Below are 20548 nucleotides of genomic sequence, written 5' to 3' on the forward strand. Positions count from 1 at the left end.
TTTAAAGAAATTTAAAACCTAATTAAATTGTGATTACCGGGAAATTATGGTTAATTATGTGTAAAACATTAATTAAAAGATAATCCATTGTTAAAATATCTAAAGCCGCGGTTCTGATTAAAATAGCTACACTGCACATTTATCCGTTCGCAGCTTCTTCAAATAAACTCGCATGGAGTAAACCCCAGAACCACCCGAACCTCTACCTTCTCCAAGAATCAATGGCCTGCTCCATCTCCTTCAGAACAACGGCGTCTAATGTCTCTCTTTTGAGAACTCAAAAACTCTACTCTTTTTCTTCATTTCCGGTCTCGCTTTCACTCACTGTTCCAAGCGATAATCCTTGCTATCAAGTTCAGCATCTTCGCCTCGTTGCTGCATCTGCTGGTCCTAAGTCGCAGACGGGCCCAACCTCACGGCAACGCTCGTCCTCGGCGGCAGCAAATACGAAGAAGAAAAAGAAGAGGAAGGGAAAAACTGATGGAGACTCTGTGGAGAATTTTGAATTTAATGATGTTGAGGTTGTTGATGACTATGGAGAAGATGACGAGTTGTCTTCTTCTTCGTTGTCGAATTCCAACTCCCGGTCTCTGTCATCTTACCATCATCCTCCTCTCCCCAAACCCCCTGCTGGATTCGTGGTAGATGATGCTGGCAGGGTGCTCATGGCGTCTAACAAGCGAATTGCCACCATTGTAAGACTGTGTTTCTTGCTCTCCCTCTCCCTCTCCCTCTCCCTCTCTCTCATTAGTTTCACCCAAATCATTCAGGTTGTGTCAGAATCAGTGGTTACTATTCAGCTTATGGTTTGAAACTTTGACGTACGCTTGTGAAACTGATTTATTATGTCAGCCATTGATTGTCAATTTGAGGAATTTCTCTGCCGAGCTCGAGTCTAAACGACTGGTTCTGGACCTGTCTAGAATGTTCAGCTTCTTGCTCCGGCCAATCTCCTTTGTGTTCGCTGTTTTTTCGTTCAATTTTTAGTTTCTTTTCATATTCCAACTAATTTACTTAAGTTGTGAGGATGCAAAAGCAGAGAGAAGAATTCTTGATCTTCAAAGATCAAAACAGATGATACTTCCGTTGAATCATTTCCTGGTGTCCTTAAACAAGACCAACAATAACCTTATTCTTGTACTTTCTGCTCATAAATTTAGTGAAAAATATGTTGAAAATACTTGTGACAGGTTGATTCTACCAATAACAGCCCGCTGGAGTGCATTATAAGAAGAGTTTTTACAAGTTCAAGAGGGGATGACTGCATGCTACTTTGTCCTGTTGATACGTGAGTAATGTTGCTTCGCTGTCGCTATGTAACATGTGGAAGCATGTTAATTTGTTGTGGACCTGCAGCTAATTAGTTTAATCAAATGTGCAGTCCTGTTCAGATATTAAAGAGCACGAATATTGAAGGCTGGTCAGCTGTATGTTTCCTTTGACACCATTTATTTTCTAGTCAGTTTTGGCTTTTGTTAGACATGGATTGAAAATTAAAATTTAAGAGTTTGACACTGGAAAATTTATTAAAATGTCTGTGTGTGTTGATGCTTAAATTTGTGAGAACTTTATCTGGTGGCCTCATTGTTATTGATGAGACCATGGTGGTCGAGTCTCAGATTTGGCTGCCCCTTTAATCTTCCTTCTCCATATCATCTGTCCTTTTCATCAACAGAATCAGAATCTTGGGCTTTTAACTTTCTGGGAGTTTATTCTGTCATGTTTTGTTTTGGTGGAACATTATCGTTGGTTATAACTTCCATGGTATGTTTGTCCTAGCTAACCGATTGGGTATCTAGTATGATTTATCCCTTAAATTCACACCATTGGAATTTTCAGTTATAATCCCTCATTAACAGCAGAAAATACAATTATCTTTCCTTATACGTTCATTTCTGAAGTTTTGAAGCATTTTCACTTCGTTAAATGTGAAGTAATGCAATTAATTGAGAAAAGCTTTCTAGATCCTTCTGATTCTTTGATTTCTGAAATGATTGTCCTAAACTGGAAACTTAGCTTAAAAATGGCAAAGATTGTGATTCATGAGTCTGGCACTTCCCAATCACATTTGCAAAATTCGTAGAGAATTATAAATAGGTAATATGCAGTTTCCTTTAAATTCCCATTATTTAAATTTTCAGTTATAATCCTCATCAGCAGTACAAAATATAAAAATCTTTCTCTGTGCGCTCTGTTCTAAAGGGCTGAATCATTTTCACTTCACTAGATGTGGAGTAATGCAATTAATTTGACAAAATCATTCTAGATTCTTCTAAATCTTTGATTTTTCAAATGATTGTAATTAGAAACTTGGTTTACTATGGCAAATATTGCAATTCCTGAGTCTGGCACTTCTCAACGTGGTTGAGAAATTTGTAGAAAATCATAATAGGTATATACAGTTTATACAGTTACAAAACTGCACGTGCAAATGCATTCTGGTCTTGAATGGGTAAAAATGATTCCATTCAAAGTGTTACTGTGTTTTATTGTGATACTTTGTGCTGCAACCGCATATCTTGTTTTTCAAACTGAACAAAAAACAATACTTGAAAAAATAAGTGTATTGCATTTTCCTGATTTTAGGGTGGACACGCATTCTAATGGATAACTTTATGAAGATTTGAGTTTTTATTGAAAATTAAATTATCAAGAATCAAGGGGCTTTTGAAGATTCAAGATAAACTCATAATATGATAAGATCAAGATATAGGAAGGCAGGGTAATGTGTTTGACCTTTTGCCGTATCAAGAAGTTTCTGCTGGTGAAGACAATAGTAGGTCTACAATCTTCTCTTACTTTTTATCATATCTACTTCTGCAAAGAACCTCTTTTCTCAGTTAGGTTGCATAAATATATTCTTCAATTATTCTGTGTTTATAATTGCCACCTGTATGTTGTTTGAGAAGAAAATGGACCCATCCCCAGTTCTCTCCCTTTCTGGAGCAAATTTATCTTACCTTTTGCATCATTCTTCTGCTTTCTAGGTCAGTGACAAAGAAGTTGAAGCTATTCTTCCAGCAGCTGCTTATGCACTGGCAAAAATACACATGCATCTAGTCCATAGTGGGTATGATGTTTACATATAATTTTATCTTGGTTCTTGTTGATAATTCAATGTGTTTATTTTCCAATCTGCTTCATCCTATCAGATTCTGTTACACTGCAAGGGGTGGATTTTGCTACACAGAAGATGACATTTTTGATTTCCGCTCAGGCAATGGCCTCCTCTAACTATATTATGCTTTCTTATTATCTGAGCATTTGTGGTTCTCTATTTTCATATATATATTTTTTTAAAGTAAATAAGAATTATATTATTTTTTTGAAATATAAATAAGAATTATATTATTAGAAGTCAAATGGCATGAAGCTCCTATACCCGAAGAACCATAATTTATCTATGCTAATAATTGAAGAACCTTAATGACCACACTAAAAATCCAAGCTAGCAGGTAAATCAATCCAACAACTCACCCAGTTAGGCATCCTTAAGAAAGCAGGGTACCCTAGAGAAAAAATAAAGCCGGAAGTCAAACTTAAACTCCTTTTACTTGGTATGTCCAAAATCTCTTTGGTTACTTGAGGGTATTTATTTCCTTGTTTTTGAATCATTTTTTTGTAGGAGAATTTATAGACATGTATTTATTTCCTTTGCGCTTGAACCATCCTTACCTGATACAGCCTACCAAAAAAAAAGTAACAGAGATTATTGTCTTATAATACATTTTACTCTCTCTGAGGCAGCATTCCTGGTTACTGTAACCAACAGCAGATATAAGCTTACTTTAGGAATTATAACAGGACAAATGACAAAACATGTAGAGACTTCACAGAACTGTCCCGAAGAGTATACACATAAAGTTTATGTGATCATGGTTGAAATCATATGTAGATGTTCTTTATTTGAGCGAGTAAATGTGTTTCCTGGTCTTGTAACCAGAGGAATACATTTGAAGTATCTTGTCTTGTGTTTCTAGTTACCATCAATTTTTCTCCCTATGATGCTTCAACTTCTATGTAAACCTCTTGGAGTTCACTTATTAATTGTCTTCTTTTTTATCTTTTTCCTTTTCTATTTTCCTCTCCCTGGCCACCCTTTCCAATCCCATTTAGATCCCATACAAGTTCATGGGGAATTTTTTTTATCAGCCTTCACTTTACAGCCTTCCAGTGTATGAGAGACGTGTCAATACTTGGTGTTCAAATCTTGCAGATGATGGAGAAGATGTAGATGGCTTGCCAACTGAAGGCGTTGAAATTACATGCTTCCATCTGGTAATTTGATTCTTATACTTCTCAGATGATTTTTTCTTAATTATTACCAGGTTCACATGAACTTATGCTGAGATAGGTGATATAAATTTATACAGCGAATTCCTTTGCATACAGTCATGGTGCTTTTGCTCCTTATTCTTAAGATAATTACTAAGGTGCCCCTAAAGTAGATGATATTTTTGGCTTTGCCTTCTGTTTACCTCTAGGGGGGCCATAGAGCTTGTTGTCAATTTTTTTAATACATCTTCGCAAAGGTGATTGGTTTTCAAGTTTCTCAGCTGCAAGTAGAATTCTTCCTTCCTTGCTGTTCCTTCATTCCAGGACCAAACAGTTTCAACTGTTTGAAATCATTAGTTTCTAGCTGGCTAACTTATGTCCCATAACATTAGGTCTTGTTTCTTGAAATTCAACTCCCATTATATTCCTAGTTAGTTCTTAATTCTATTACTCATAGTAGTCTTAATATGCATAATATAGAAAATAATATAGGATTTGAGTTACTACACCCCTACCTTGATTCTTTAGCTCTGGAAATTCTTTTCTTACTACCTCTCAAGATGGTGTTGAGGTTTCCACTATCAATAAATTCAAATGGAGATGGTGGTAACTTAAGTACAACGAATAATATTCTAATTATACATATTAAAAACTAAATGAGAATTAGAACTTGAATCGGTAGCAATTGAATGAAAATGGAACCACATGTGCTCTAGAGAATATCATTCATTTCTGTGTTATTGCTTTTTGTATGGAAATTTCTGGTGTAATTATTTCATTCTTCTAGTACATTTGCAAAACCATATGATGAGAGCCCAGTCCAAATCCACATATTCCCATTTCAGTGATCCTTCTTCCAGGATAAATGTCAAAGGTCTCCTACCTTCACCATCTCTATGAGTTAAATATTTTTTGAAGTTGTTTAAAATTCTGGATAAGATTCTCTTGGTAAATCTTTTTTTCAGAAAATAAACACTCTTGGTTGCCTCAAGAAGAAAAAGCTGATTATCTCTTATACTTCTAAAGTATTTTGAACAAGTTCTTAGATAACAAGCCTAAGGGTTTTCTAAATGATGATTTGGATATTGATGATAGTGAGATATCGATTGTATAAGTAAACAGGTGTAAAAAGGATTATCAGGTGATTCTTATAGATTGTAAAAGATCAGATTTTGGAAACCTAATGATACGAAGTACAAGAGTAGTAGGATATATGGTCTATTTAACAATTTAATAACATATTAAATAAAAGAGTTTATTCATCCTTTTAAAATCATATATTATTACATAATAAATCATTATATTCATATAATAATTACAAAAATTAAAATAAAATAATAATAATAATAAAAAAAGAAAAGGGTTGGGGTGTTACAATATCGATGCTAATGAAGACATTGATTATGAATTTGATGCAGTGCTGGAGGGTTTAACTATGATTGATGCGCTAACCAGGGATAAAAAATAAAGAACAAGATGTTTCTTTTATTCCTTATGCAAAATAAGGAAATATTTGATATATTCAAGATAATTACACATTTAAAAAGTATCTTATCAATTCATCGTATACCATCTTATCTTAGATGTGGTATGGTTCATGTTTCTGGTTGCTGTGAGTGTGGCTTGGTGTAAAAGATTTTGCTGTTAGATATTTACCTCCTTTTTTAATCTGAGTTTTTGTACAGGATGGTGCGCATTACATGATTTATACACCTTCTGATCCGCTTCTCTTCGTTGCTGTCAAGGTAATTTATTAGGCCTAGTGTGTTTTTCAGGGAATTAACTGTTGCAATTTTAAGCACAGGCTACCCTTTATGTTGTGGATGGTATTTAACAAAATTTCTTAAATATGTAATCAAAGTAATTTCAATTATTATTCAATAAGTGGACAAGCAATTATTGTTTGCTTTCATTTATGCAGGATCAAAATGGGCTACTGCAAATTGCTGATGATGTAAGCAATCACAACTCTTTCCTTACTAGAATGATTACCATATCTATATTTGTATTTATACATGCTGCATCGAATTTCTTATAATTTTGATAACATGCACCTCGAATTTTTCTGGAGCTTAGCTCCTATAGTCATATGCTTCCCACCAATCAGGTGGCTGAGTCTGATGATGTGCATTTGCATCTTGCTCATTACGAAGTGGGCACACTGACACACAAAAAAGCACCTTGATTTACATCTTAGTTTGTAATTGTTCCCTGAGCCTTGAAGGAAGTAGCACGTTCCTAGAAAGTTACTAAGTTAAATTTCCCTTCCCATGGAAATTTTATGTTTGAGATTATTTAAGGCATGTTAAGATATAATAATCTGTCATGACAAGGAGACTAAGTTCAGAAAAATAATTCCTACATGAACACTTTCATCTCTCCATTGGAGCTCATCCGCATGTATTCAGTAGGCACTATAAGAGCATTAGCTTGGATAAGCAGGCAATGTAAGTAACTGTGATTTGGCACTTAACCTTCATGAAGTTCCTTTTAGACATCACATGAGACTATGATTATATTTAAGAGAAAAATGTGATTGACTGATGCTATTATGGTAAGTTGGTTTTATGTTTGGTAACAGGATCTCCTAGACGACCCTGCTATCATAAGTGCCATAGATGAGGAGACTGAATTCAATGCCTTGGTGGTACGTAAACACCCTTTGCATTTTTTAGTGTGTTTTGAATTACTCTGAACAAGTTTGCTTGCTTGCTTATTTAATTTTGCAGGAAGAAGAGGCTGCTCTTCTTGAGTCATTGTTAGGAGAAAGATGACAAGTCCTCCTACATTCGGATTGATGGAGAAAAACAAAAAAATCAGTAATTGATTTTAGCCTCGTGTACATAATAAATTTTGATTTTCGCTGTGAACTAGTTAATATAGAATGTGCCTCATCTTTGTTAACTAAATTTTGCTTTTGCATGACAAATTAACTTGGGTAACCCTTTCTCTTCTTCACATGGGTTGGCTGTGATCAACCCTCAAATTAAGCAGACGAGGTTACAAGTCTAGAAAGTAAGTCACTCTCATGAATCAAACAAGCTCACTCTGAAATTTATCAGATTTTTACAGCTTTGGGTGCCAAGACAGTGTTCTGAGATAAAATTTAGGTTGAGTTACGCAAAATCGACCTGCTACGATAAAATTTAGGATCTGTCTCTAAATTATATTTATATTTTTAATTTATTTACAGTTAAAAGAAATTATTTAAGAAATAATTCTATGTGCTGTGGTGGCTCAATTAGATAGACTTGGAAGTATTTTTTATACAACTGATACTAATATGTAGTGTTAGTAACTTTTGCCCTTATAATTTGTGTGTGTATATATATATACATATATCTATATATAATTTGGAATAGTTTATCTTAAATGCTCAAATATGGGGGAGCGTGTATATCTGTACATGGGTTGAGCAGTATGTAAGGTAAAAATTTAGATCAAGAGGGTTGGTCGGGACTCCCACCAATTTTCCACTGCTGTCTATATTTTTGACCTCGAATTCAATTAACAAATTTGTGATAATTACATATTGAATTACTGGAAAATTTTAAAATCTTTTAAGTATATTAAGGCAATGTTTGGAATAAATATATATTTTTTGGAATTTATTTATATTTTAATAAAGAAATTGTAAAATTTTTTATTAAAAAATGATAAAAATAAATTCACATAAAATCTCCTATGAATTAATATGATGCTTTAGATTTTCTTAAAAATTGATATGATTTATAAATAATTTGACATGACAAACATTTTGTTGATCTCGTTAGAAATTTGTTTTATAATTACTGATTACCCAAAGTTAATATAATTGATGAATATAATTTATAATAAAGAGACTATTCTTACATGTTGCAATTAACCAATTGAATAATTCTCTTTATTATAAATTTAATAAATATAATTATAAATTTATTGTTTGTTTTTATTAGTATTTTTTTAATTAAATATGACGACAAATTTTTTTTAAAAAATAGTCTAATTCAGTTAGTATCGACTTAAAATTTGATCCATTCAGCCTTTAGCTTGCATATGAAAAAATTGCAAGGGTTGGCCCCATTTAATGATTTAAAACAGTATATATATATATATATAGCAACGGGTCACGGGTTGACCATTTATGAATCGGGCATGAATTGGAATTGTGGGCTTGGGCCTTATATCCAGGCCCACTTACAGTTGGGCAAAATCCGACCCGTTTTCTTGTCTGAATTCCATCGACTCGAACATGTACAGTGATTGAAGTGAGCACCAGACTACTACATTCCACTTCTATTTTGCTCAAAGGGTTTCATGCACTCAATTCCTGCTTAATATGATCTCTTTCCCATGAAATCCACGCAAATGGGCGCCCTCCGCTTTTCTCATCTGCTTATCTTGCTACTCTTTCTCGGTTCCCAGTTAGCATTTTCCTGGAAAAAAGATGAATTTCGTAACTGCAACCAGACACCCTTCTGCAAACGCGCACGATCCCGTAAGCCTGGATCCTGCAATCTAACTGCTCAGGATGTCACCATTTCGGATGGTGCCCTCACTGCTAAGCTCCTTCCAGCAACACCTTCGCACGATGAAGATGATCAAATCAAGCCTTTGCTTTTCACTCTGACGGTTTACCAAGGTGGAGTCCTGCGACTCCAAATCGACGAGGACCATTCCCTTAACCCGCCCAAGAAGCGATTTCAAGTCCCTGATGTTGTCGTTCCTGAATTTGAAGAGAAGAAGCTTTGGTTGAACAGGGTTTCGACGGAGACGATCGAGGGCGATACGATGCCGTCTTCAATCGTCTACTTATCAGACGGATTCGAGGCAGTGATCCGGCATGATCCCTTTGAGGTCTTCGTGCGTGAGAAATCAGGTAATCGTCGCCGTTTAGTATCTTTAAATTCGCATGGGTTGTTTGATTTTGAGCAACTGAGACAGAAAAAGGACGGAGAAGATTGGGAAGAGAGATTTAGGAGCCATACTGATATGAGGCCGTATGGTTCTCAATCGATTAGCTTCGATGTGTCATTTTATGAGTCTGATTTTGTTTATGGCATACCTGAACGTGCCACTAGTTTTGCTCTGCAACCCACTCGTGGTCCTGGGATTGAGGAATCTGAACCTTATAGGCTGTTTAATTTGGATGTTTTCGAGTACCTTCATGAGTCGCCCTTTGGGCTTTATGGTTCAATTCCATTCATGGTATCACACGGGAAATCTGGAAGAACTTCTGGTTTCTTTTGGTTGAATTCTGCGGAAATGCAGATTGACGTCATGGGTAATGGCTGGGATGCAGAGGGTAGTATTTCGTTGCCTTCAAGCCAAAGTAGGATTGACACCCTTTGGATGAGTGAGGCAGGAATTGTGGATACCTTCTTTTTCGTGGGTCCTGGTCCAAAGGACGTTGTGAAGCAGTACACTAGCGTCACAGGTACTCAAGCTATGCCGCAGTTGTTTGCAACGGCATATCACCAATGTAGGTGGAATTATAGGGATGAGGAGGATGTTGAGAATGTGGACTCTAAGTTTGACGAGCATGATATTCCATATGATGTTTTGTGGCTTGACATCGAGCATACTGATGGGAAGAAGTACTTTACCTGGGATAAGCTGTTATTCCCTCATCCTGAAGAGATGCAGAAGAAGCTTTCTTCTAAGGGCAGACACATGGTGACCATAGTGGATCCTCATATTAAGCGGGATGATTCATTCCCATTGCACAAAGAGGCTACCCAGAAAGGTTATTATGTTAAGGATGCATCTGGAAAAGATTTTGATGGTTGGTGCTGGCCTGGGTCGTCATCCTATCCTGATACATTGAATCCAGAGATTAGATCTTGGTGGAGTGAGAAATTTTCATATGAGAATTATGTTGGTTCTACTCCATCTTTGTACATTTGGAATGACATGAATGAACCTTCTGTCTTCAATGGACCAGAGGTATGATATTCCATTATTTTTGCATTGTGTCCTGCTTTCTTTTGGTACTCCTATTTAAATCCTATTGTTGATAATTGCAAACTATTACTCAAATGCAAGCAGAAAATCCCTTCATGATGTTGTAATATCGTCTATGATAAAAAAACTGGTCTGCTTGCTTCAAATGGTTTTCTATTGAAAAAGTAAAGCCCTCATGGAGAGGAATATCCAGTTCCTTTTTTCTGGTTTCTTTTTTCTCATCCAAGCTGGTAACACTAAGCTGGAGAAATAAGGTATCCATAACTGAATTTTTCATGTGTAGGTGACAATGCCAAGAGATGCTTTACATATTGGAGGTGTAGAACACAGAGAGTTGCATAATGCCTATGGATATTACTTCCACATGGCAACATCTGATGGGCTTCTAAAACGTGGAGATGGAAAAGATAGGCCTTTTGTTTTGTCAAGAGCAGCTTTTGCTGGAACTCAAAGGTTTGGAGCAATATGGACAGGAGATAATACAGCAGAGTGGGATCACCTTAGGGTTTCTGTTCCAATGGTTTTGTCACTTAGTCTTTCTGGAATTGCATTCTCTGGTATGTACATTTTTTTTTTCTATTTTTGTTTTTGATGTACATTTTTTTTTTTGTTTTTGATTAAGTTTTCCCTTTTCTTAAATGTGATTGTACTAGGTTATCTTTTGCAGGTGCTGATGTTGGTGGGTTTTTCGGCAATCCTGATACTGAGTTACTAGTTCGATGGTATCAGCTAGGTGCTTATTATCCTTTCTTTAGGGCTCATGCCCATCATGACTCTAAACGACGAGAACCTTGGTTATTTGGGTAAGTTTTAGTGAACAAGTATTGTCACTGTGTTAAATATAAATAGTTTGTATGCTTTTTAAGGGACCTAATAATCTTCGGTACTACAGTGCTGTAACGGCACCGGCTAGTAGTATGTACGTTGTAGTATTCTTTCCTTTGATGACTCTAAGGTTGGGTTTGGTTCAGATTGAATTTAAACGAAATACAAATTTGAAAGAAATAGCTCTATAGCTAATTCAAGTTAGGTGTTTCTGTAATTCTTTCATTAATAGATAAGAATACAATTCCATAAATGTAGACTTGAAGATATTTTTTAAAAAATAATAAAAAGTATATTCTATCATATTAACAAGGTACCAAACAGTGGCACTGCTTATGTACAAAAGATTTACGTAGTAGTTAGTTTATCAATGATATTATCAAAATTTTCATCACTAATAATGTCATGACCTAACAAAATGGTTCCAAAATAATGCATCCATATATCTCTACTAGTAAAAAGTCCAGTAACTTTGTCCTCAGAAGCTTTAAAATTCTCTTCTTCCCAAATAACCTAAAATACAGTCAATGGAATAATTTTTATAGTGTTTCTTTTTATACATAACTCAATTGATCCCTAGTAAACTATAGATCATGCACCATAGGTCGTGTGCAACAGGACACCGAAGCAGTAGACAATTGCAGGACTTCTCAACCTTAAGACACATGTAACACCCATTCACAAGGATTTGTCCTCTAACTCTAAGTTTATCAATAGTGAGAATCTTCTCCCGACAGACTTCCCATTGCGAAAAAAGCAATCCTCGGAGGAACCTGGGTTTTTCAGATTTGCTTATAGGGAAAATTCCGACCATCCTCAGTAGAATCCTCCATTAAGAATTTGTAGTAAGATCTGACAGAGAATTCTTTGGACTTCTCCAATTTCCAAACGAATTTGTTAGATGAAAGAGTAATCTACTGTGATGATAAAATCTTAAGCAAGTCCGCATAATCATTTGAAGATATTAATAGAGTTTTATCAGTTATATATATAAATTATAACTAATTTTACTTATTAAATTGAAGTCTAGAAATTTGTGTTGGAGTAGGGTTTAACAAAATGCAATGTAAGAGACAAGAATCTTATTTCCTTAGCTAGGTTAATGTCTAGCAGGCAGGTATTATGAACCATATGGTACATTTGCTAGCATCTGTACTACTGTGCTATGCTGGCAGCAGGTAGTACTATAGGCTGTATGATATTCTTACTACAACTGACAGTGCTGCTGACTCATTTTTGTATTTATGGAAATATACTCTCTCTACCTCTCCGTCTCCCTCATCCCCCACAATATCATTTACCCACTTTCTTTTTTAGGATTTATGTAATCTCCATTTTGTAAAATCAAAACCTGCTCTATTCGTTTCTTAAATTTGTCCACTTATTTTTTAATGCAAGTTCATGGAAAGAGTAACTTGGAAAAACATCAAGTGATAGAAAATGAATATCCAGATGCATGAAATGATACTCTTCAAATATGGACAAAAAAAATAGTGACTAAAAGGATTATTTATAAATTTTTCTCTAAGCTATGCCCTTTTGTGTGGCTCAAACTTTTCTGTACTGATATATGTTAGGAAGGCCAGAACATGTACCCTCCCCATCCTTACATTTTATCTACATCTTAAATTTGTGATATTTCTGTTGAAAATTTTAGAAATTGAAAAGTTTAGAAATGCAGACAATTCGTTGCAGTTTGTGCATGCAAGGTTTTGTTTAGCAGATGGGTCTGGAAGCAACCTCAGAATATTTGACCAAATTATATTTGCAAGTCTTACTTATTAGGTCCTTGGTAGAGATAGAGTCTGAACTGCAGGAAACTGAGTCAAAAGCTTTTGTTCGCTTCAAATTAATTTTTTCTGGTGTTCTAAGATTTTATGTTGTTTCTTAACTTCTGTGTAGAATGGTGTTCTATACATTTTCTTAATGCAAGTACTCGAGGTGTGTGCATGATCAATTGTTTTAGTAGATGTAGGACTATACAAGCATAAACAGGATGTTGGGTTATATTGAGTTGTAAATGTATGATTCCTATTATCTAAAAAAAAAAGTAAATGTATGATTCCTACAAGAGAGACAGAGAGTTGGAAAGACAAATTTTGAAGCCCAGGCAATTTTAAGTGGCATACTTCCCTGCCTTTGCTAAACAGTAGATTTTTTTAGGTTTTAAATTTTATTACAGTTTTGGCAGCATGGTCTGAGAAAAAGCTGCACTATTTGTTATTTCCATTTTCTAAGTGATGTTACTGTTCAAGTAATGGATTTCATAAATTGATGAGCATAATTCAGCTCCTAGTGTTTAGACCCTTAAGTTACTTGCTTGGCTTTTTCTACTGAATGTGCTATAAAATCTTCCTATGTAATTCTTTTAATCCAAAATTTTGGGAGAAGAACAGGCATTTTCTAATTATTGCTGATATGTATTTCAAGAGCATTGGTTTTGTACTCAGTTGATCTATCCTTCAACATTATTTCATTAATGAAATTTTCTGTTGCAGAGAACAGAATACAAAACTTATACGGGAGGCCATACATATCCGTTACATGTTACTGCCGTATTTCTATACTTTGTTCAGAGAGGCAAACACAACTGGTGTTCCTGTTGCTCGTCCACTATGGATGGAGTTCCCATCCGATGAAGCTACTTTTAAAAATGATGAAGCATTTATGGTTGGAAACAGTATTTTGGTGCAAGGAATTTACAATGAGGTAATACAGTGATTGGATCTTTCTACTCTCTAGATTTTTAATGTACCCAAAGGCTCCATTTATTTTGCTGCAAAATAATCTACAGAAAATAATTCAGTACAAAAGCAGAATGGTTTTTGTCATGAATTCTTTACATTGAAAAGCTATCATTTTGAGAGTTTGATAAACAGTTTTTTATGCTGTAAATCATTTTCTAGATGCATGGAAAAGGTTATATTTTAGAAGATTTCCATTATCAATGTTCTAAAATCTACCTTGCACGTCATACCTTCACTTCTCTCCTTATTTTGTATAATGTTTGTTAAGTTCATAATTCACTTAAGCAAGAGTAATTTAACCAGATAATCAGGAATCAGATGAAAGATTCACATTTAAACCAACAGAACCTGATTTTCCAATGAGATAAACTAAAGTGCCTTATTGATTTCTCTTAACCAGAGAGCTAAACATGTATCAGTCTACTTGCCTGGAAAAGAGTTATGGTATGACATGAGAACTGGAACTGCATATAGGGGAGGGGTGACACATAAGCTGGATGTTTCAGAAGAAAGTATACCTGCGTTTCAGAGAGCGGGAACAATCATACCCAGGAAAGATCGGCTTCGCCGAAGCTCCACACAGATGGTGAATGATCCTTATACTCTGGTATGTAGTTGATGCTGGTTTTGTCTTTCTGGGTACATGACAACTCTCAAACTTTCTTGGACATGTCTCAAGTTCCTGCATTCATGTATCTGAACCTTGTGGAAAACCCTAGTACCTTTACACAGTTATTGTTTCCTCTGGGCGGCCTTATGGTTCTTGAGCAGTTAGGAAACTGCACTAGAGGATACATGCAGCCTGTCCTTGTTTGCTGGATTTTTGCTCACAATGGAAGTAGTGAGTAGAGGTTTAGTTTGGATTGGAAGGGAGGAGCCCAGAGTGGTCGGGTCTGGGCCATTTAAGAGTCTAATTTTTGTGCTTTTCATTCAAAAAAAAAAAAAAGTCTAATTTTTGTGACATATTATTGCCCTTAATAGATACTCTAATTTTCTTGATTTTATGGACTTAAAATTCTTTTTCTTTTAAAATATTATGACATATTATTATGGACTTAAAATTCTTATCAAAGACAATTTAGGCAATGAATCTATGTGACACATTATAGATACTTACATTAACAAAGTTTATTATGTGGTATCATTTGTTACTGAATATTAGACATTATAGATACTTACATTAACAAAGTTTATTATGTGGTATCATTTGTTACTGAATATTAGACATTATAGATACTTACATTAACAAAGTTTATTATGTGGTATCATTTGTTACTGAATATTAGACATTATAGATACTTACATTAACAAAGTTTATTATGTGGTATCATTTGTTACTGAATATTATCTCTAGTTCGATCTACGAGTATGTTACTAACATATATCTAAATTGTAGAATATATTTTTTCTTTAGCATAGAATCATAAAAGTTGAAGTAATTTAGTTTAGTCCTAACTGTTTCTTTTTGGTATGCAGTTCTTTTCGTATTTAAACCCATAGAACTAAGACTCTTTTAGGATACTGAAGTTAAAAGGAAAATTCCTTCTCTTATCACTGATTGAGTTGCATCCGAGCACTTGGAAAAATTGAAAACTGTTAAACACAGTTTCCCATATCACAATTTGTGTTTATGCATGTATTATACACATACATGCACATCGTTCCTGGTGTAAAATTTTCTAAAAGTAACTTGTGGATTGCTCTTGTAGCTTTGTAGTAACTGCAAATTGAACTGGAACCTCATTTACAAATAGAGGGTAGTCACCAACCAGGCTGAGCATTTGGTTAGAACCATAGATTACTGGTTTAAAGGAAAAGGTTTATTGCCGTACATTGTAGTCTTTGTATCAAATAGTTCATCTTCTTAATTGACTCAGTTAACCTCTTTGATACTTGAAATGTTTCAAAAAACTTGAGTTTTTTTATTTGTGCATGTAGCTGGGTAAATAACACGGAGAGAAGAGGATAGAATTGGGTAAATGACAAAAATGTGCTTGACGAAAAACAAAAATCAGTAAAAAAAATTGTAATTTATAGTTTTACTTAATACTTTTGAAATTTCATGCAGCTAATTGAAAATGCATGTGATAATTTCTCTCAACTTATCACATGACTTACGATCTCAGGAGTTGATGCTTATTCTGTTTCTACACAGAAACTTATTGATAATATTTGTCATTTTTTGGAGGCATGAACAGCTATTAATTCTAACATATGTCTGGTCAGGTGATAGCTCTGAACAGTTCCCAGGCAGCTGAAGGTGAACTTTACATTGATGATGGAAAAAGCTTTGACTTCAAAGAAGGAGCTTACATCCATCGGCAATTTGTTTTCTCAAATGGCGTCCTTAAATCTTCAAACTTGGCGACAACTGGAAAATCCCAGTTTTCTTCCGAGTGCATTGTCGAGAGGATCATTTTGCTCGGAGGTGGTTCTAGAGCCAAAAGTGCTCATGTTGAGCCTGGAAATCGAAAGATTGAAATTGAACTAGGGCCTCTCTGGCTTGGCAGCCGTAGCCCAGCTGTAGTAACCATCCGTAAGCCTGGCGTCCGAATAGGAGATGATTGGACAATAAAAATTTTGTGAGTACCACTTAGATTTTTCAATTATCTGCTGTCACTTGCAGGATCTTGTTTCTAATTTCCTGAATGGTAGTATTCTTAATTTTACACTGGAGAAATCGATGATCAAATTGTACTTGTACAAACTATATTAGAACACCACATTTAGATTGCCTGCACTGACTTTTTAGCTGTCTTAAAACTTTTTATTCTGTTGCAATTCTCCCTATAGAAAATTGAAACCTTGACCTTTGACCTCTCTCTTGGCTGTATATAATTGTTCCTTCATCATGGTTGGTCCTTGTGTGAAATCTAAAAGCATTTTGAAATCTGATCTACATTATAATTTACAGTGACAGGTATCTGAGTTTTTACAAAAAAAAAATGCTTCATATAGTTGGCTAGTGCTCAAGATAGATGTGATCTTAGGGCTTTTCAACTTGTATATAATTTTTAGATGGGGTGTTCAACGCTTTAGAATCGAACTGGATTAAAACCAAATATGGGAAAAGATTTAGACCCAGAACCAGACTATTCTAGACCAGTTTGGAAATGGATCATTTTGTTTTGCTTTCTTTTATATAATTTTTTAAATATTCAAAATATTTAGTAACAAAGAAATTAATTGATTTGTAATAACTACAAATCAGATTTAGAAAAAATGAACTAAAGTTTCTTTAGTTTAAATTACCTAGAAATTAAATAAAAAATTAAAAATTCATTCGACTTGTCTTTATTGGATTGAGATCGACAAGGATTCTGTCTTTTTGGTCTTTAATTGTTAGGACTGAGGATTAAACGATATCTTTACTGTTTTAATTTAGTTTTAATTGATTTCGTGAGTCTGACACGATCATTTTAGTTCAGTTCAAATCGTATAATGATATCTTAGGTTCAGCTTGAAGCTCTTAAGGCCCTCAATCATGTAGCCTTGCTAAGTATGGTATAGAATCTTGAAGTTGTTATTCATGCCAGTAATGTCTAGTGTTGTTCAAGCCATGTATTTAGGATAATTGAAAAAGGTACGAAGCAAATTACTATTTTTAGTCACTTGTGCTGCAAGAATACTTTTCTTTATAGTTTTAATCTACCACCAAAATAAAAATAAACCCTAATTCAAATTCTACACATTTGTGAACAATCTCACCCTTTTCAAGAAAGTGTTGCTTCCTTCTCCTTCTCCTTCTCCTTCCTCACTTAAAATCACCATTTCCACCTGTAAAAGCATAAATACCTAAAAAACTTGAAACACACAATCAGTCTTCCAACAAGAGAAAGAACCGATTTGGAATGGAGAGACTTTTAGATAATCATTAGATGAAAGACTGCATGAGTTTACAAAAGCCTAACTTGGTCCTTTTTTTGAAGTGAATGGCAAAAGAATACGCGTACATGAAAAAAGATAAGAAAATGAAAGTTACCAAAACTGGTATCATTTTTTGTACGTACATACATATATATATATATATATATATCTTTTTTCCAAATCTAGACAAACTTTAAATTCCCTGTTTGTACTCTGTAATAATTTTCTTGTTGAGGATTGCTTCTGTTAGTTTTCTTGTTTTGATCTACATGCATCACCTGCAACTTAGATTTTCATGTTAAGGAAGAGAAGTCACCCTAATAATTTTTTTATCCATACCAGTTTTTAACGGATTTTTTTTACGTGTCTTTAAAATTCATTTACAAATAAAGTATTGTATTATTTGAAACTAATAAATTCCATTATTCATATATATATATATATATGTATATGTGTATATGTTGTGTTTCTTTTTGTATTATTTTTTTCAGAATTTTCTTCTTCTCGTTGGTCATTTGGTTCATCTCAAAAAACAGTACTAAAATGGGAATTGTTGTCACTTCAACAAAAATAATACAACTTATAATGCTACACAACAATGATGAAAAGAGTTCATTACATATATGTGTATATATATGTATACGTATACGTATACGTATCTATATGTATATAGTGTACAATATGTCTAGAAAATTTCAGATGGGTTCTAGCTAGATAGCTCGTTACCCATCCAAAAAGCTATATATATATATATACACACACACACACACTATTAGATTTTACGTTTATAAAAGATTCATTGGAAGTTGAAGACAAAGTGGATTTGAATAACCGTGCTAATCTATCACTTAAAATTTTTCTACTTTCAAATTTAAAAGTTATTAATTTTAATTTTTATTAAAAATGTATAACTCGTAATTTTATAAATGTATTATATATAATAATTACTAATTTATAATATTTTATTTAATATAATAAAAAATTTAACTTTAAATTATACTGATCAAATTAAATTTAATCTTAAATAAATTATGATACAATCGGATAAAAAATTATTAGATGATAACTTGATTTTCTTATGAATTGAGCAAAAATTTAACACAATTTTTTTTATTTTAAAAAAGAAAGTGACATGAAAAGAGTTGAAAAAAAAAAAACACATCAAACATCATAACCCACTTTTTTTTTTTTTTTATAATCATATTATTACTTTCGGTCATATAATTCAGAATTGACAATCGCAAACAATTATAACCCACTATATATATATACACACATATATATGTTTAGGTCAAAATAATTGATGGAACAAACAAAGACTTATAATTTCCACTTCACTCTAAAAAAAAAAAAAATCGTAATTGCTACATAAAATAATGTGCATGACAATCTAACTCAACGATATGTGACCAAAAAAATTGTAATAATTTGATTCAAATATAACCATTGATTAAATATTAATATAATTAATAAACTAGTATTTTTTTTTTTTATGTATGTACTTGTTATAAAACGAGTATTTGTGAGTTATAGGCATGGAAAATATTGTATATATATATATATATATATATATATATATATTACAAAGAATTTTATTTATGTTTCTATAACACTTAATAATTATTCAAACATAATTAAAAACTCAAGCATATATGTTATTAGAAAAGTGTCGATCACGCGTATATCTTATCATATCATGATCTAAATGGACGGTAGAGATCATTTTTGGTGGATTTTATTCGTCGAATATTTATGTTGAAAAGCTGGGTGTGTGATATATATCCACCCTCGTCGAAGCTACCTACATCTAATATATATATATATATATATATATGAATATATGTGTGTATAGAGTTATAAGCTTCAATGATTCACGTGGAGGTTGTTAGCCTTATATATTGTGATTGAAAGGTGGCAATTACTTGCCACTTTCGCGCCCTTTAACTGACTATTTTTTATATGTGTATATATGTATGTATGTATGGACCCAAATATCAGCCTAGAATCTCAAAAATCAAAATGTGCATAAGAAAATATACTTAACATGTATAGTTCAAAAATATTTCATATCAGTTGATCGATATATATATATATATATGTATATGTATATATATCGATATAGAGATGGTAGATAAACAAGCTGGCTGCATAATTAGATAGGTGGTATGTGGGTTGCAACCCTAGTTTTAACATGTTAAATTGATAGCATGAGTAAATTGACATATTTAATAAAAGAAAAACAAATTTTAAAATATTATATATATATATATGTTATTAAAATTAATTAAAGTAATGTAATCGCCATTTAGATCTTCCTCTTAATTTTATTAATTAAACTAGATTACATTAATTAAATCTTGAAATCAAGAATTCAAACCTGTTCAAAGATACCTAACCAATTACATGAGTCATAATATTCTATTCTTCCAAATTATTAAATTAAAGTGCTTGTTCAAAACACTAACGAAAGTTTAAGATTATAATTTAAGATTAACGAATCATTAAAATTAATTAACAATACATTCTTCAACTCCCTAATGCTTAATCAAGTTTTTAGCTTAATTACAAAAATATTTGAAAGACTAAAATAATTTTGTAATTAACTCATCTTAATTGTATCATCACTTACCCTCTGCCTAATTTTCTTTTACCACTACTAGTGTACGTTATTGGCTCTGTAATATTATATATATATATATATATATGTATGTATGTGTATGTATGTATATGTTGCTTTCTCATTTTTTGCAAAAAATTCATGTTGGGATTTTATAATATATATAATTTTTAATGAAAAGAAAAAGCACGATACGTTGTGTTAGATTCCTGCAACTTTACCTTATAAAGTTAAGTAAAAGATTTAAGTATATATATATATATATATATATATA

The 20548-nt window shown here is 33.2% G+C and overlaps 2 protein-coding genes across 3 annotated transcripts; both read left to right on the forward strand.

Annotated features, from left to right (window-relative positions):
* The first annotated feature begins 119 nt into the window (after window positions 1–119).
* On the forward strand, window positions 120–7360 carry LOC110816469 (BTB/POZ domain protein TNFAIP protein). Of its 2 annotated transcripts, none has more exons than XM_022044679.2 (10): window positions 120–695; window positions 1191–1288; window positions 1382–1427; window positions 2988–3070; window positions 3153–3217; window positions 4217–4278; window positions 5961–6020; window positions 6197–6229; window positions 6835–6922; window positions 7005–7360. In XM_022044679.2, the coding sequence occupies exons 1-9, from the start codon at window positions 222–224 to the stop codon at window positions 6895–6897; spliced, it is 984 nt and encodes a 327-aa protein (XP_021900371.1). In that variant the 5' UTR covers window positions 120–221; the 3' UTR covers window positions 6898–6922; window positions 7005–7360. The 2 variants fall into 2 exon arrangements, with proteins under 2 accessions (XP_021900371.1, XP_021900369.1); XM_022044677.2 differs by having other exon boundaries at window positions 121–695; window positions 6857–6922.
* Window positions 7361–8512: 1152 nt separating this feature from the next.
* On the forward strand, window positions 8513–16610 carry RSW3 (Glycosyl hydrolases family 31 protein). Its single transcript, XM_022044657.2, has 6 exons — window positions 8513–10200; window positions 10502–10775; window positions 10886–11021; window positions 13542–13752; window positions 14191–14397; window positions 16017–16610. Exons 1-6 carry the CDS (start codon window positions 8608–8610, stop codon window positions 16374–16376), a joined length of 2781 nt encoding a protein of 926 aa, XP_021900349.1. The 5' UTR covers window positions 8513–8607; the 3' UTR covers window positions 16377–16610.
* The last annotated feature ends 3938 nt before the right edge of the window (window positions 16611–20548 follow it).

Source organism: Carica papaya, chromosome 6 (genome assembly GCF_054855325.1).
Source record: "Carica papaya isolate Zhongbai chromosome 6, ASM5485532v1, whole genome shotgun sequence".
Lineage (NCBI taxonomy): Eukaryota > Viridiplantae > Streptophyta > Magnoliopsida > Brassicales > Caricaceae > Carica > Carica papaya.

Coding starts and splice junctions, on each gene's coding strand:
- LOC110816469 (XM_022044677.2), top strand. CDS start 222: ATGGCCTGCTCCATCTCCTTCAGAACAACGGCGTCTAATGTCTCTCTT. Junction 1,289..1,381: donor CTACTTTGTCCTGTTGATAC/GTGAGTAATGTT, acceptor TCAAATGTGCAG/TCCTGTTCAGATATTAAAGA. Junction 3,071..3,152: donor ATGCATCTAGTCCATAGTGG/GTATGATGTTTA, acceptor TCATCCTATCAG/ATTCTGTTACACTGCAAGGG.
- RSW3 (XM_022044657.2), top strand. CDS start 8,608: ATGAAATCCACGCAAATGGGCGCCCTCCGCTTTTCTCATCTGCTTATC. Junction 13,753..14,190: donor TGCAAGGAATTTACAATGAG/GTAATACAGTGA, acceptor TCTCTTAACCAG/AGAGCTAAACATGTATCAGT. Junction 14,398..16,016: donor TGAATGATCCTTATACTCTG/GTATGTAGTTGA, acceptor ATGTCTGGTCAG/GTGATAGCTCTGAACAGTTC.